Genomic DNA, 17182 nt, shown 5'->3' with positions numbered 1-17182 from the left:
ATTGTCCTTGGCCTCACCTGTCCATACAATTCACAAGAAAATGCCAGTTAAGCTTGCACCACGCGCGTTCTGTGCGTCGCGTCTTCTTCCGCTATGCCATTAATTTCAGGAACTTGAGCAAGCATGCGCCGCGCCAGAGCTCGAATCGCGTACCGGCCACGTCGACTCCGGACGCCCTCGCCAACGCGTCTGTCAAATTAAGGTCAAGGTTCCAATCCAACCAGGCAACCAGGATGCTCCTGGCGCTGAGCCGCGATCTCCATGCATGGACGGCGACCAAGTGACCAGGCGCGGATTTGATGGGACGGGAATTGGTCTGGGCAGGAGCGGTGGGGTTTGGAAGAAACATAAACATGGGGAATGGAAGGAAGCCGCGTAGGAGAAAGCGGCGTACGTGGTGGACGACGTGACGTCGCCCAACAGAATTTGCGTCCCTCTCCTCTGCTTCAACAGCCCAAGACACGATGGTCAGCCGTCCACGTGCCAGCGGGACACTTGCCCACTTTTCCACAAGGGAGAAATGCGTTTTGGTAGTTTCTTGCCGTGTGTAGCGCGCCGCGAGTCCCGGGAGTGATTTTTTATTCGCGTGGGTAAATTGAAATATCTCGGACACGGAGTAAGGACATGTAGACGTCAGCCTTTCCGCACGACAATCGCTGATGGTTGTACGATATGCCTTCGCTTGTTGACGCGTTTTCCCGATCCCGTGCGCCGAGCGGCCCGTCTGATCCCAATCCTCGCCTCCCGCGAAAATTTTCATCTTGGGGCCGATTCTTCCCGCTTGCTCAATTCCCCGTGCTAAATCGCTACCTCCCCTGTCAATTTCTCGTTCTATGCTCCCAAATCACGAAACCTCCGCCATCTCAGTTCCAAAGTCACGAAACCCCTCCGCCGCCACCGATTCCACATCTTGCTCTGCCTTCATGGCTGGCCATGGGAAGAAGAAAGCGTCGTCCGCGTCCCAGGCTGTGCGCGGGCGTCCTTCTCCAGCCCCATCTTCTGGCTTCCCTCCCCGGCCACCGCCAGAGTATTCCCAAGCTGCCGTTGGCGCGGCTGCGGCCGCCGTCGCGGCCAGGAACTCTTGGCTTCCTGATCTTGCTGCAGCCGATTGCCCCAATTATTCTATTCCAGTTGATTGGTAAGGTTCAGTTCTCTTTCTAATTATGTTCATCTATGATTGTAAAGCTTTGTTTTCTAATTTGGTGGTTTCATTGCGTACTGCTTTCATGTTCACTCTGTAAAGATGGTTTCATTAGAATAATACAAGATAAAATAATTGATGATTCCCCGTCTGTTGTTTTTTATTCTAGTTGTGGGCTTTGTAGTAGCAGATGATCCCATATCAATTGTTAAACTCATTTGTACTAGCAGATGCTCCTATATTGATTGTCAAACTCAGAGTATATTTTCTGTTGCATCTCCAGTCCCAATGGACAGAGAAACGAAATAGAATCCTAAAAAGGATCAATTGGCATCTGAACACCGTCCTTATTGCACCTTCTTAAACAAAAACATTGCGATGTTCAGATTAATGGCAGTCTTTGGATCTGACAGCAAGTATTCGGGTTATAGCAAGCACTAATATTTTTGGTTGGCACCTCCGGCCCCAATGCACAGAGAAATGAAATGCAGTCTTAAAAAGGAAAACAGACGCCTCAGGAAAGGCCTAATTAGATCATTTTGTCAAACTCAGAGTATATACATATATATGAACATTTTTTTATGTTTGAATTGTTATCTTGTTCTAGGGGAAATGATGTCCTCCCACCTGGTGGTTTCGTAAACTTTTTGCAAAACCCATCAAGTTCCCCCCTTCCACATCAAATTCCTCCTCAGCCGGCGGTGTCACAGGATGCTCCTTTCATGCCACCACCGCCATCTGCATCTGGAAAGAGTGCAAGTGGAGCATCAAACAAATGAACCAAGCCTATCAATGTTGAATCAGGAGATGATACTGAAGAAGCTAAGAGTATGAAGAGATTGTCATGGACATCAAAGGAGTATGAAAGATTGGTAAGTTAATTCTATTTACAACTCCATATGCATGTCATGGACATCAAAGGAGGGGCCAATTCACCCGTGGCGATCATGGAGTGCCAACTATGATACTCGAGGCCGTTGCTTCGCATGATCTTCGGATATGGCATGCTTATTTTGGTGTTGCCGGGTCTAACAATGACATCAATGTTCTAAATCAGTCTATGTTGTTCATTGATACTGTCGGAGCACGATCTCCGGCACCGGGGATGCTGAGCACCCCATTTTGGTTCGGTGGAGGGCGAGGTGATCGCTCCGGCGATCGCCGGCGTGGCGATAGGCATGAAGATTAAACGCGAGAGTTTTATCCAGGTTCGGGCCACCCGGAGGTATAACACCCTACGTCCTGCTCTTTGTTATATTCACAAGTTTAAGAGTGTACAGATTGCCCGGGGGGTTCTCGGGCTGGCTACTTGGTGAATGTTATGATGTGTTCTAATTACTTGGGTCGGAACCCCCTTTCCGGTGGCATTGATCCTCCTTTTATATGCAAGGGGATACCACAGGTGCCACGGTGTGCAGCGTGACACGTTAGCTAGACGCGTGTCAGGCCCACACGACATACAAATTTGTTCATCCACGGTGGACGCCATGCAGCGCCCGTTCTACTGTACACGATAGAAAAAGTAGCTCTTCGGGCGATCGTTCTAGCCTTGTTAGGCAAGACTAGGCCTGGTGATAAGACTCCTGTCGGTGCATTAAATGCACTGCGCCCGCAGTCTTGTCTTCACTGTTTTGCGGGTCCTGCCTGCATGCCCGAGCGCGGGTTGTCGGGGTGCTCCTTCCCGGCTAGCGCATCCGTTAGTTGTCGGGAGGCGCTCCTATGACTTCCCGGGGTCGGGGTCTTCGGGAGCGCTCCGTACTCGACTCCTAGTTTTGTCTTCACTGGGGGCCGTCTCCTTGAGGCAGGCCTCTCGGGCTCGTTACTTCTCGGGAGTCTTTCCTGATGAGGCTCCGTCAAAGGCGACCCATGCGTCTAGTATCAGTGGGACCCCGTGGGCCACTGGTACGACAGTAGCCCCCGGGTGTGGGCTGGCAACCTTGGCGTCTCTTCAAGTGCTATCCCCACTCGGTTGCCGGACTACGCCCTATCCGACGCGTGGGTCCCCAAGGGGAAAACCCCTGGGCACCCGGCCCCGTGGGCCGCTTTTATCGTCCCACTCCTTCGAGCGAAACGGTCGGGCGCACGATCTCGTGCCTTATCTCCCTTAATCACCAGCGAGTTAAGGCCACGTCGCGCACTCCCCTCTATTTTTTGCGGTTCTTTAGGGCTCTTCGCTGCCCATCGTGGGGGTGTCCGTTGCAATCCACCAGCCCCGATGGCGGCGGGCACTGCCCATTGCTTTTCGCTTCTGCCATTGCCTCTCTCCAAGCTCCCCGCACTCCCACTCCGACCAAACTCCCTTCTCCTCCTCCGCCGATGTCTTCCAATGGGCAGAACCGTCCCAAGGGGGGCACCAGCAAAGGGGACAAGCATGACAAGGCCGGGAAGAAGGAGCTTTCGGACAGAGCCCAGAAAGACGATGAGGCGCGAGCCAAGTTCGCCTTCTTCTCCCTCGGCTACAACGGCGAGGGAGTCGAAAAGCTGGTCCTGGCGCGGAGCGCGACGGGCACTACTTCCGGATCTTCGGGAGGTTTGTGCTCGCCGGGTTCGTGCCGCCGCACTCATACTTTCTCTCCACCATCATGGAGTCCTACGGGCTCCTCATGGCGCAGCTCCACCCCACCTCGTTCTTCACATTGGCTGTTTTTCAACACCTTTGTGAAGCGTTCGTGGGGGTGATGCCGTCGGTGGCGCTATTCCGCAACTACTTCTACCTGAGGGTGGAGAAGAAGACATCTCTGTCCTCGGGCGTGGTGTTCCGCTTCTGCGACCGGCTCAAATCAGAATTCATCGAGCCGGGGAAGAAGATCGAGACCGAATGGAGCCGCGACTGGTGCTGGGTGCGCACCGACGAGCTCCAGGAGTTCCACGAGGAGCCCCTCGGGCCTTCGAAGGGCTCTGACGACTGGACGCTCCACGACCCGAACGACGCGGAGTTGGCTCCGATCTGCGCAAAGATCAGGGCGCTCCGTGATGCCGGGCTCACAGACATGGATGTGGCTCGCCACTTCATCGGGAGGCGCGTGGCTCCCTGCAGCAGCGCTCGCATCCGGCGTGGCTGTACACCGGGCCCGGCGACCGAACCCGGCTGCAGCGCACGGATCTGCTCCCGGAGGAGGTACAGTTCTGGGTGAAGGGCATCACCGGCGAGGACGAACCTTGCCGGCTGCTCCCGCCCAGAGCGCACACGCTTCACGCCGGGATCCCGAACCCGGGAGCCTGGGATTTTCCACTCTGCGATGAGTGGGGGATCATGGAGGATCCCTCGGCGCAACCTCCCCCCCCCCCCCCCCCCCGCAGCCCAGGCCCTAGAAGGGCAAGGGGCCTGCCGCCGGCTTAGGGAAAGGGGGCCAAGGCCAGGCGCCCGCCGAGGCGGAGGGCTCGGACTCCGACGACTCTTCACTAGGGGTCGGAGGAGACCCGAGCGACAACGACGACGACGACGCTTCCCCGGCAGCCGGCGGGCTCGTGCCGGAGGAGGAGGAGGACGAAGAAGACGACGTCCCCTTGGCGAGGTTGTTCGCGGTGGAGCGGGCGAGCAAGCGGGAGGCCAGCCCGCAGCTCTAGGAGCCTCGCGGCGACGCAGGGGCTGGGGTCTCCGGCGGCAGCGGCGCAGCGGCGGGGGCCGCCCCGACCACCCCGGCAACCCCGGCAGCTCCCCCTGCGCGGAGCGGCCCTTCGGCAAGGAGCATCCTGGCGGACAGGGTGCTCAAGCTTAGGCCAGTGGGGTAAGTCTGATCCCACCCCGGATATCTTCAACTCCGCTTAACTATTTTGTTCTTGGCTAACTTGTTTCTTCGTTTCCCAGTTCGTCAAGGAAGAGGGGGCAGACCAGCGTGTCGTCGGCTCCTGGCGACGGCGAGCAAGACGCCTTTGACGCGGCGGTTGTGGCGGTGGCAACGCCTGCGGGGGACCCAAGGGTCCCTGACTCGAGCTCGCAAGGCACCGACCCGGCGGCAGGTACGCGCAAGTTCGACTTTTTCCCTTGCAATTTGTGTCGATCCTTATGTTTGATGCAAGCTGCACTTGTGCAGCTGCCGGAGGGGTGCCAACTGCGCCCGCGCCTACCGAGGGGCGGGTCATCGTCCTTACGGGCGAGGTCGATGAAGATGCTTCGGCGGAGACTGCTCCCGTCGAAGCCCTTCAGCAACCGACCACGGCGTCCAACGAGGCCGTGGCCGCTGCCGCAGGTGACGCCTCGCAGGGGGCGCCATCTGAGGCAGGCGGTGCAGAGCAGCCCCTGCCAGCCGGGGCGGGTGGCGACACTCTGGAGAAGCCCTCGAGCCCCCGGCCCGCCCCTTCGAATGAGCAGGAAGCAGCGGGGCTCGGCCATGTCGGGGACGCGCCTCTAAATCCCGACGCGCCCTCGGGATCGCAAACGGTCGCGGCGGGGTCTTCCTCCTCCGTCGGACCAACCTTCAGCCTGGGGGTAGGGGAGCTTGCCGGGCGAACCTGGGGTCGGATCACCTTCGACCCCAGCGTGTTCCAACAGGAGCACCAGGTGATCGACAACATCCAACTGTAAAAGCGGATGTTTGTCGATTTCCTGAATGACGCGTAGCAGCACCATGCCCGCGTAGTGGCGGAGCTGGGCGCGTCGCGACGGGAGGCGGAGGAGCAGCGCACCGAGCTGTGGCGGCTCCGGGAGGAGCTCTAGCAGGCGCGGCAAGCCAGGGTAGCGCCTGCCGTGCAAGGTGTGCCGGAGGCGCAGATCCTCCAGCAACTGTGGGACCTCCAACAAGAGCACCAGCGGGAGCTCGAGCCGGTGAAGGCCTCACACGCCAAGAGAGAGGAGGAGCACCAGGCGGCTCTGCACTCATTCCAGGGGCGTCTCCGGGAGAAGACGGACCTGTTGTCCGGCTACTCCCTGGAGATCCAGCGCCTCCGCCGCGAGGTCGGACAGCTGGAGGCGGCGGCTGCAGCAACAGCCAAGGCTTCAGCGCGCCGGGAGAAGGAGCTGCAGGAGCAGGCCCGCTCTCGGGAGCGCGAGCTTGACGCCAACTCGTCCCTTGAGGGCGAGCTCGACGCGGCGTGACAGGAGCTTCGACTGATCGACGACGACAACACCAAGAAAGCGTCGGAGATCGGTCGGCTGAAGTCCGAGTGCCGCGAGCACAAGCTGCAGGCCCAGAAGGCTCGTGGCGCGTGCAACGAGCTGCGGGCCCGCAGGGCGGGGGAGGTGGCCAAGCTGAAGAAGCTGAAGAAGCGCTGCGGGAATTCGACATCCCTGTGGCTACTTTTGGTGGGGCGGATCTGGGGTGCTACACTTCATTCTTCGCGGATTTCGTCGGGCGGCTGGGCGGCCTCCAAACTTGCGTCACGGCCTTCGGCGACCGGCAAGTCGGCCTCGCGGCCGAGCAGGTTGCCGGGCAGATCCTCTCCCGGGTCCACTCCGCCGACCCCGAATTCCTGTTCGAGTCGGTCTTCGACGCCTGGTCGGACCAAGAAGAGGCCAAGGCTCACCGGGAGGCGGTGCAGAGCGTGGTGGATGAGATGGTGGCTCGGATGCAGGGCAAGGTCAACGACGACGAAGCCGCTGCTGAGGAGGTTGCCGGAGAAGCCCTCGATGCCAAGGACGTCCCTGACACCGACGGAACCGCCCCAGGAGCTCCTCCTGTGTAGTTCCTTTTTTCCTTTTCTTTTTCTTTGTGTTTCCCTGAAGCGGTGTGAGGTGCCTTAGGACTTTTTATGTTAGCTTCCCTTGTCATTGCTAGTGTTTTCTATCAACTTGTTTCGACCAAGCTTCAATATCAATATATCCAATGTTATTTTTACTTGCTTCTCTTCCTAAGACTGTCTTGCAGGGGAAAGGCTCTGTCCTTCTCGTGCTTTTAGCCTTGCACACTCGGGGACTCGCCAACCACATGCCTGGCCAGACTAGGGACCCAGGACGGACCCGCAGTGCCAACCTAGAGCCAAACAGTAGCGGCTAGCCACTCCGCCCGCGGGTTAACTACCCCAGCGCACACGCCTCCAGGCCGGACCCGCGAGCCACGTGTGGGCGACGTCCTCACCCCGCAAGCGTCCTTCCTACGCTTCGGCAACACGGGGACCGAACCCACCCTAGCAAGCCAGTGTTACTGAGAGAGGAAAACTAAGGATCCAAAATGAGATACTTAGCTTCTCGTCTCCTTGTCGAACGTATTGATTCTGCACTTGGCACGCCTGCTGGAGGGATGCAGCAAGGGCGCTGTGGCCGTGCACCCATCGGCGCTGAGCACTGATGGCATGCACCACCACAGCGTCTCCGCGGCAACCCTCGCCTTGGTAACGCCTATTGGAGGGATGCGGCAAGGACACGGTGGCGGTGCACCCATCGGCACTGGACACCGATGGCATGCACCACCACCGTGTCTCTGCGGCCTCCCTCGCCTTTGTAGTGATCTCCTTGGCTTTGCTCTGAGTTGCTTCGTGGCCACCATGCCCTTTTATAGGCATGGCGAAGGATCCTGCCGCCGCGCGTGCCGAACTACAGTGGCACACGTGACAACACCCTCCTGAGGTAAAAGCCTTGAAGCGGTTGCCATGCACGAGTGGCTACCCGCTAGACGACACGACCCGTGAGTACTCCACGAGTACCCCAGCGTGTCTGACCCCTATCTTTATCCTGCACATTAGATTCCTGCAATGCCCAAGGTACATAACAAAAAAATTCGAAATGTACGAAAAACAGTACAAACTGGATAACCTCCTGCCTCCCAGCCCCCGGGCACAGAAGAGTGGACCTCAATCCTGGCTGTGAACATCTTTACATTTCCATGGTGCCTAACTGACACGTAGCAAGTTGCGGACGGGTCTGGCAACTGCTGGGCCACGTTCCGGGGTGTCCCGGCAACGAGATTCGGTTTCCGGGGTTCCAACAGCCCCTTGCTCACAGCTAAGGATGATGAGACAATTATGTGCACCTAGAGCAGGAGACAAAAGCGTTTATAAGCAGCAAAACACAATGTTTACCAATGTAACTCTTATCTTTATTCAACTATTTTGCTAGCGGATTACAATCGGGCCTTGCCCGGCTACACTAGCTTAAAGGGGTACGCTGCCGCAGCGTCACCCGTGGGTAAGGCGCCACCGTTTCACAGGTAGAACTTGCGCAGGTGCGCAATGTTTCAACTATTGGGCACCGGCAAGCTTTCTTCGATTTCCAGCCGGACAACCCCCGGTCTGGTCACCTGCACTACCCGGAAAGGGCCTTCCCAGATTGGAGTCAACTTGTTCCCGGCCTTTATTCCTTGTATCCGGCGCAGGATGAGGTCTCCAACCTCGAGCTCCCAGGGACGGACTCTACTATCGTGATAATGACGGAGTCCCTGCTGGTAGCATGCAGCTCGTACAGCAGCCCGGCATCGAATCTCCTCGATGAAGGTATGGTTATCAATCCTCTGCTCGTGTTGGCTCTTGTCGCCGTACGCGCGTACCCGAGGTGACCCATACTTGAGCTCGAGGGGCAGCACAACTTCTGCCCTGTAGACGAGGGCAAACGGAGTTTTACCCGTTGCCCAACTCAGTGTGGTCCGCAACGACCATAGCACGGGCTGGAGTTCTTCAACCCACTGCTTCCCGTGGCCTTTGAGCTTGTCAAAGGTTCTCGTTTTGAGTCCCCGCAGCACCTCTGCGTTGGCTCGTTCAACTTGCCCGTTGCTCCTTGGATAGGCAACGGAGGCAAAGTGAATCTTAGTGCCCATGTCCTTGCAATATGCTTGTAACACTGCACTAGTGAATTGCGTGCCGTTGTCGGTGATGATGCCGTTAGGCACACCAAACCGGCACACAATGACTTTGAAGAACTTGATGGCTGCCTGCGCCGTGACGGCTCGGACAGGCTCCACCTCGATCCACTTCGAGAACTTGTCGATGGCCGCCGACTGCCCTTGGTAACTTGCCGACGATGTCCAGCCCCCAGACCGCGAACGGCCATGAGGATGGGATAACTTGTAGGGCTTGCGCTGGCTGGTTGCTCATCTTGGCGTGGAACAGGCATGCTTCACAGGTCTTGACTAATTGCTCGGCGTCGGCCAGTAGAAGCCGTGTCGGAACGCTTTCCCAGCTAGTGCCCTGGAGGCCACATGGTGCCAGCATGTGCCTCGGTGTATTTCTTCCAGCAATGCGTGCCCTTCCTTCCGGGGCACGCAGAGGAGCATAACTCCGTTGGGACGCCTCCGGTAGAGTTGTCCCCCCACCAAGGAGTACACTTTAGCTTGCCGGGATACTCGCTCCGCGGCAGGGTCTTCCTCCGGGAGGGTCCCATCCCTAATGTAGCGAATAATATCTGCCCCCCAAGGTGGTGGCTCCCGGCTAGTGTATGCCACCAATTTGGTGGCATGGTCCCCTATGGTTACAGGGTCACCTTGAGTTGCCAGAGGGGCTTCCCCGGCAACTGTCTTGGGGTCGACATAGGGTTTCGACTGCCTCTGCACGAACACCTCAGGAGGCACTTTGCTGCGTTCCGCTGCCCACTTGGACAGTTTATCCGCAACAAAGTTGTCCTTGCGCTTTACGTGCTCAAATCGAAGTCCTTTGAACTTGGACTCCAATTTCCGCACCTCTTCCACGTACGCTGCCATCTGAGGGCAGTCGTAGTCCTTGTTCACCTGGTTGATCACGAGTTGGGAGTCCCCGAGAACAACCAGGCGCTTGATGTCGAGAGCGATCGCGGCGCACAAGCCGGCAAGCAATCCCTCGTACTCTGTTGTATTGTTGGTGGAGTTGGCGAAGTCAAGCTGGATTACAAACTTGAGTTGATCTCCGGTGGGCGACTCGATCACTACTCCGGCACCGGCGCCCTGTAAACAGAAAGCGCCGTCGAAGTACATGACCCAGCACCCTTCGTCTAATGCGCCGGGGAGGCTCACTCCCGGCTCTTCTTCGTCTACGCCCGTCGATGTCCACTCCGTGACAAAGTCAGCGAGAGCGGTGCTCTTGATACTCTTGGTGTTCGCGTAACGCAGCCCGAACTCTGCCAGCTCCATTCTCCGCTCGGCCATGCTTCCGGTGGCTTCACGGTTGGTGAGGGCTCTCTCCAAACAGAACCCCGACACCACCGTGATGCTGTGCGCCTGGAAGTAATGGCACAGCTTCCTTGAAGCAAGCAGGATCCCAAGCAGAAGCTTCTGGACCTGCGGGTACCGTACCCGGGCGTCGTGCAGCACCGTGCTAACGAAGTACACTGGATGCTGCACTAGCCGCTTGCGGGGAGCAGCCTACATGGGCCGACGCCCGGATCCAGGGGCAGAGGAGGTACCCGGGGGTTCTCCCGGCTCGCCGCGAGCCCCCAGTTCTTCCGTCTCGGCCCCTGGGATTTGCTCTTCTCTCTCGGCGACGAGCACAGAACTCACCACCTGATCCGTTGCCGCTAGGTACAGCAGCAACGGCTTGCCCGGTTTAGGGGCGACGAGAACCGGTGGCGACTTCAGGTATCTTTTCAGATGTTGGAACGCCGCTTCCGCCTCCAATTGATTGGACCCTTCTTCTTCATTACTTTGAAGAAAGGCAGGGCTCGCTCACCCAGCCTTGAGATGAAACGACCAAGCGCCGCAACGCACCCGTTGAGGCGCTGGACGTCCCTAATCTTGCGGGGTGCCTCCATTTTCTCGATCGCTTCAATCTTGTGTGGATTGGCTTCGATTCCCCTGTGAGAGACCAAGAAGCCCAGCAATTGCCCCGAGTCCACGCCGAACGTGCACTTCTCGGGGTTAAGCTTAAGATTGATCCTGCGGAGGTTGTCAAATGTCTCCTGCAGGTCGTCAATGAGCGAGTCCATACGCCGCGACTTGACGACGATATCATCCATGTAGGCCTCGATATTTCAGCCTAGCTGGGGTCCCAGACATTCGCGTAAGGCGCACAGAAATGTCGAACCCGCGTTCTTTAACCCGAAAGGCATGCATGTATAACAGTAGCAGCCAACCGGGGTGATAAACGTTGTTTTCTCCGCATCTTCGACTGCCATCTTGATCTGATGGTAGCCGGAGAAGGCATCCATGAATCACAAAGACTCGCAACCTGCTGTAGAATCTACTGTTTGATCGATATGGGGTACAGGGAAGGGGTCCTTAGGACATGCACGGTTAAGATCGGTAAAATCAACACACATGCGCAATTTATTTCCAGCTTTTGGGACTACAAAAGGGTTTGCTAACCAAGTAGGGTACAACACTTCCCTGATCGCCCCGGCATCCTTGAGCTTCTCTACCTCCTGCTGGATGAAGTCCTTGCGTTCTTGCGCTTGCCGGCAAACCTTCTGTTTGACGGGGCGCGCGTCAGGCCACACCGCCAGCCAATGCTCGATCACCTCCCTAGGGACTTCGGGGAGGTCTGACGGCTACCAAGCGAACACGTCAGAGTTCTCCCGGAGGAAGGCGACGAGGACGCTTTCCTATTTCTTGCCAAGGCTCGCACGATGGAGACGGTGCGCGCCATGTTGCCGGCAAGCAGGGGCACCTTCTTGGTCTTGGTGCCCTCCTCCTTCAGCTTCGTGCCCTTGCTGATGCGCGGGCCGGAGCTGGAGCTGCCCCCGGCGTCCTGTCTGGGAGCGGCTCGCGCCTTCTTCAGTGCGGGTTGTTCACCTGCAAGTGGATCCTTGTTCCCGGCAACGTCGTAATCGCCGGGATCCGCCACTGCGGAGGTCTTCACGACCTCGCCCACGCACCAAGCCGCGTCCTTCAGGTCGCACTTGATGGAAAGAATGCTATATGTTGACGGCATCTTCATCACGCCATAGGCGCAATGTGTTGCCGCCATAAACTTGATCAGCGCTGGCCGACCAATTATCCTGTTGTACGGCAACGGTGTGTGAGCCACATCGAAAATGATATGCTCAATTCGGAACGCTTCCCGGGAGCCGAAGGTCACCGGGAGCGTGATTCGCCCCATGGGCTGCACCACTCCGGGGTTAATCCCCCGGAACGGGTCGGTGGGCTTCATCTGCTCCAGGGGCAACTGAAGCTTTTCCACCAACTTGGCGGATAGCAGGTTGAGGCTTGCACCGCTGTCCACCAGTACCTTGGTCACCGTCACATTGTTTATGATCGGCGACACTACGAGGGGGAGAACCCCTGAACCCAATGGACGGATCGGGTGATCGTCCGAGTTGAAGGTGATCGGCACGTGCGACCACCTCAATGGCTACTGCGCCTCCACGCTGGGGAGGAGGGCGCAGACCTCACGCGTAAGCCGTTTTACAGCAGCGTGAGACGTCAGAGCGTAGGCTCCCCCGTGGATGCAGGCGACGTCGTGAGGTTCCTGTAAGCCAGGCTCGTCGGCGTCATCGTCGCTGTAGATATCCCCGTGCTGCTCAGCACGAGGCTTGCCGTGTCCCCGGGGAGGCCGGTCCTTGCCACCGTGAGCTTGGCCGCGGCCCCCCGCGGGTTCTCCCTTGTCGCCGCTGGCTGCACCCCGGCCTACTGCACCGCGGGGGTTGTTTGGGCAGTCTCGTGGCGCTGCTCGCGCTTCTCCTTGATGGTCTGGAGAGTGCGGCAGTCCTGCGCGTCATGGGTGGCGTTGGTGTGGTTGGATCAGCGTGCAGCCGCTGCCGGCTTGCTGCCCGATGCTCCTGCCGACGCCGCTTTCTTGGTGGGCCTCTGGGGAGCCCCCTCCTCCGCGGCGTGTACCTGCTTCCCGCCGCGCTTCTGGGAGCCCTTCTTCCCGGAGCCCTCCGGTGGGTTCACCGCCGCTTTGGCGGCAAGCTCAGGCGCCAAACACCCTTCCTCGGCCATCGCGCATTTGTGCGCGAGGGCGTAGAGATCCCTGGTGGTCCGGATCCGATGCGTGTTAAGCTTCTCACACATCTTCGGATCACGAACGTTGATGGCGTACGTATTGATGATGGCGGCCGCTTCCGCCTCAGGGATGGAGTATGAGAGGTTGGAGAACCGGTTGGTGAAGTCCCGCAACGTCTCCCCTGGCTTCTGCACGACCGTTTGCAGCTCCGCCATGGTTCTCGGGCGCTTGTAGCCGCCCTGGAACGCGTTCACAAACTGCTCACGCAGGTCAGCCCAGGAGGCTATGGACCCGGCGGGCAGGTTGAGCTACCTGGTCCGCGCTGATCCTTTGAGGACCATCGGGAACCAGTTGGCCCTGACTTTGTCGCCGGCACCGATGGCATGCATCCCCGATGTGTAGGTCAGGAGGAAATCCTTGGGGTTCACGGTCCCGTCGTACGTTCGAAGCGTCGGCGCTCGGAACTTGCGGGGCCATGTCACCCGGCGCAGCTCTCGGGTGAACGCGGCGCAGCCGTCCTCGGGGCCCATGGGAGCGTCCGCCTGCTCCTCCGGGCGTTGGCATTCTACTTCACGCCGGCGCCGGCGCTCCAAGCGCTGGCGGAGGTCTTCCTGTTGGCGGGCGTTCAGGACGCCTCGCGCGTCACCCCATGTGGCGGTCGGTGACGAACCCGAGGATCCTACAGGATCCTCATCTTCTTGCCCTCCCCGCGGGGGAGGGTGCTCTCCATGTCCCGAGACGTGGGGCGCGTCTCCGCGTCCCGAGTTCTGTCCCCGGCCCGAACCAGTCGGGACGCCCTCGCCTTGCGGCGGCTGGGCGGCGAGTGCAAAGAGCGCGTCCAGCTCTGCACTCCACGCTTCATGCGCCGGCGTGCCTTGCGGTGGCTCGTAACGCACCATAACACGTGCGGCTATGATGGCTTCCGCCGGGGTCTGGGCGGGAGGCTGCCGATTCTCGAACCGGCTGCCCTCCGCCCTGTCACCCGGTGCCCTCGGATGAGTGGGGTGAGATCCGTCGGCGTCGCACGTGACGCGCTGTGTTCGTGGCGCAGCTGTCGCTGCGCATCTTCGGCCCGCGAGTGGTCTCGCTGGCCGGCGAGGGCGGTATTGTGGCCGCTCGCGCGACTGGCTCTGGCGCTGGGCGCCGCAGGCCCCTGTTAGGTTCGTTGCATAGGAAACAAAAAATTTCCTACGAGAAGTGCGGAAGAAAACCCAAGAATATATATACTAGATGTATGTAACGAGAGGGATCATGAACACCATACCCTCGTAGACCGCTAAGCGTTACGATCACGAGATCGTTGTTGGTGTAGTGGAACTTTCAATGAGATCAATCTTAGTGCCGAACGGACAGCACCTCCTTGGTATCCACACGTTCAGCTTCACGTTGTCTCCTCCTTCCTCGATCCAGCAAGCGAGAGGGAGAGGTAGACGAGATCCCGGCAGCACGACGGCGTGGTGACTATGGTGAATATTCTCACGGGCAGGGCTACGCCGTGCGCGTGAGAAGAGGAGGAGAGGAGGGCTCAGGGGAGAGAGATCCAACTGAAAGCTTGGGGTGTCTCTCTCCCTTGCCCCCCCTTCTATTTATATAGGGGTAGAGGAGGCGTGGTCGGCCAGGACTATCCCGTGGCCAGGACTCTCCGGCGGCCAGGACTCTCATGCGGCCAGGACTCTCCCGCGGCCAGGACTCTCCTCCTGGCCGCATGGGCCCTGTGGGCTAGCCCCTCGGCCCATTAAGGCCAGGGTGCTCCCTCACAGGCCCATTTAGCCCACGGATAGGTGGGCCTCAAGGTGGAACCCTCCGGAACCTTCTAGAAGCTTCCCGGTCAAAACCGGGAAATATTCCAAACTTTCCAGAACCCTGAAAACAACTTTCCATATATAAATCTTTATCTCCGGAACATTCCGGAGCTCCTCGTTGCGTCTAGGATCCCATCCAAGACTCCGAATCATAATTCGATATCATCATCATTTATCTCATCTAACCCAAGCAACATGAAACGTTAAGTGTGTGACCCTACGGGTTCGAGAACATGTGGACATGATCAAATATCAATATCCAATAGCGGGACCTGGATGTCCATAATAGTTCCCACATATTCCACGAAGATCTCATCGGTTGAACCACTATGTCGAGGATTCAATTAATCCAGTATCCAATTCTCTTTGTCTCGCGATATATTACTTGCCCGAGATTTGATCGTCGGTATCGCCATACCTAGTTTAATCTCGTTACCGGCAAGTTCTCTTTACTCGTTCCGTAATATAATACCCCCGCAACTAAACACATTAGTCGCATGCTTGCAAGCTCATTAGGATGTTATATTACCGAGAGGGCCCAGAGATATCTCTCCGTCACAAGGAGTGACAAATCCCAGTCTTGATCCATACAACCCAACAAGCACCTTCTGGGATACCTGAAAAACACCTTTATGATCACCCAGTTACGAGATGACGGTTGATGCCCACAAAGTATTATTCCGGTACTAGGGAGTGGCATGATCTCATGGTCTAAAGAAATAATACTTGACATAATAAAACATAAGCAAGTTAAACTTAAGTGACACGATCAAAAGCTATGTTTAGGTTTGGGTCTGTCCATCACATCATTCTCCTAATGATATTATCTCGTTATTAAATGACAACACATGTCTATGGTTAGGAAACCTTAACCATCTTTAATCAACGAGCTAATCTAGTAGAGGCGTATTAGGGACACGGTATTTGTTTATTTATCCACACATGTATTTGAGTTTCCAATCAATACAATTATAGCATGGACAATAAACATTTATCAAGAACAATGAAATATGATAATAACAAATTTATTATTGCCTCTAGGGCATATTTCCAACAGCCCCCTCGGTCGGTTATCCGCCGACGGCCGAGGAGGTGGAGGTGGCAGCTACGATTGTTGCTGCTGCCGTGGAGGGGACCCCTGGTCACCCTGCACCTGTGACGCGCGTGCGGCGTCATGGGACCGAGTGCGCGTGGCGAGTGTGTCGCGCAAGTCGGCCCGGGGCTCGTCTGCCTTCTTGGGTGGCATGGCGAGCTAGTCGTTGAAGATGCCTCAGGTGAAGGAGCCGGTGTTGATGACGATGACGCCGGCGATCACCCGAAGCTCTCTACACGCCCCCCTACCTGGCGCGCCAGATGTCGGAGCACGGTATCCGGCACCGGGGATGCTGAGCACCCCCTTTTTGGTTCGGTGGAGGGCGAGGTGATCGCTCCGGCGATCGCCGGCGTGACGATAGGCACGAAGAGTAAACACGAGAGTTTTACCCAGGTTCAGGCCACCCGGAGGTGTAACACCCTACGTCCTGCTCTTTATTATATTCACAAGTTTAAGTGTGTACAGATTGCCCAGGGGGTTCCCGGGCTGGCCACTTGGGTGAATGCTATGATGTGTTCTAATTACTTGGGTCGGAACCCCCTTTCCGATGGCGTTGGTCCTCCTTTTATATGCAAGGGGATACCACAGGTGCCACGGTGTGCAGCGTGACACGTTAGCTAGACGGGTGTCATGCCCACACGGCATACAAATTTGTTCATCCACAGTGGACGCCATGCAGCGCCCGTCCTACTGTACACGGTAGAAAAAGTAGCTCTTAGGGCGACCGTTCTAGCCTTGCTAGGCAAGCCTAGGCCTGTTGATAAGACTCCTGTCGGTGCATTAAATGCTCTGCGCCCGTAGTCTTGTCTTGTCTTCACTGTTCCGCGGGTTCCGCCCGCATGCCCGAGTGCAGGTTGCGGGGGTGCTCCTTCCCAGCTAGCGCATCCGCTAGTTGCCGGGAGGCGCTCCTATGACTTCCCGGGGTCGGGGTCTCCGGGAGCACTCCGTACTCAACTCCTAGTTTTGTCTTCACTCGGGGCCGTCTCCTTGAGGCAGGCTTCCCGGGCTCGTTACTTCCCGGAAGTCCTTCCTGATGAGCCTCCGTCAAAGGCGACCCACGCATCTAGTATCAGTGGGACCCCGTGGGCCACTGGTACGACAGATACTTTGAAAGGAAATGCCCCTAAGGTGCAATTTACTGTCAACTGGAGACAATATAACACAGGTTACTATCTTGCTGACGGAATATATCCAGAGTCAGCAGTTTTCGTGAGGACGATAACATTTCCTCATACAGACAAGGACAAATTATTTGCAAAGAGTCAGGAAGGGGCAAGGAAGGAAGTCGAGCGGGCTTTTGGGGCGTTGCAAAAACGTTTTAACATTGTACGTCGCCCGGCACGATTGTGGAGACGGTCTTCCGTCCGTCATATTATGCTAGCGTGCGTTATACTTCACGATATGATAGTTGAAGATGAACGAGGAATG

General features: G+C 57.4%; 1 protein-coding gene across 1 annotated transcript; it reads left to right on the top strand.

Annotated features, from left to right (window-relative positions):
* The first annotated feature begins 571 nt into the window (after nt 1-571).
* LOC106866288 (skin secretory protein xP2-like) lies at nt 572-6915 on the top strand. Its single transcript, XM_014899940.2, has 4 exons — nt 572-1138; nt 1749-2366; nt 4950-5101; nt 5176-6915. The coding sequence occupies exons 2-4, from the start codon at nt 2320-2322 to the stop codon at nt 5664-5666; spliced, it is 690 nt and encodes a 229-aa protein (XP_014755426.1). The 5' UTR covers nt 572-1138; nt 1749-2319; the 3' UTR covers nt 5667-6915.
* The last annotated feature ends 10267 nt before the right edge of the window (nt 6916-17182 follow it).

Source organism: Brachypodium distachyon, chromosome 3 (assembly GCF_000005505.3).
Source record: "Brachypodium distachyon strain Bd21 chromosome 3, Brachypodium_distachyon_v3.0, whole genome shotgun sequence".
In the NCBI taxonomy this organism is placed as follows: domain Eukaryota; kingdom Viridiplantae; phylum Streptophyta; class Magnoliopsida; order Poales; family Poaceae; genus Brachypodium; species Brachypodium distachyon.
The sequence above is the reverse complement of the archived record's forward strand: the minus strand, read 5'-3'. Positions and strand labels throughout refer to the sequence as shown.

Excerpts from the sequence above, each read along its gene's own strand:
- LOC106866288 (XM_014899940.2), top strand. The coding sequence starts at position 2,320 with ATGAAGATTAAACGCGAGAGTTTTATCCAGGTTCGGGCCACCCGGAG. Across the intron at positions 2,367-4,949 it reads CAGGTTCGGGCCACCCGGAG|TTCGTCAAGGAAGAGGGGGC; the intron begins GTATAACACCCT and ends TTCGTTTCCCAG. Across the intron at positions 5,102-5,175 it reads AGGCACCGACCCGGCGGCAG|CTGCCGGAGGGGTGCCAACT; the intron begins GTACGCGCAAGT and ends GCACTTGTGCAG.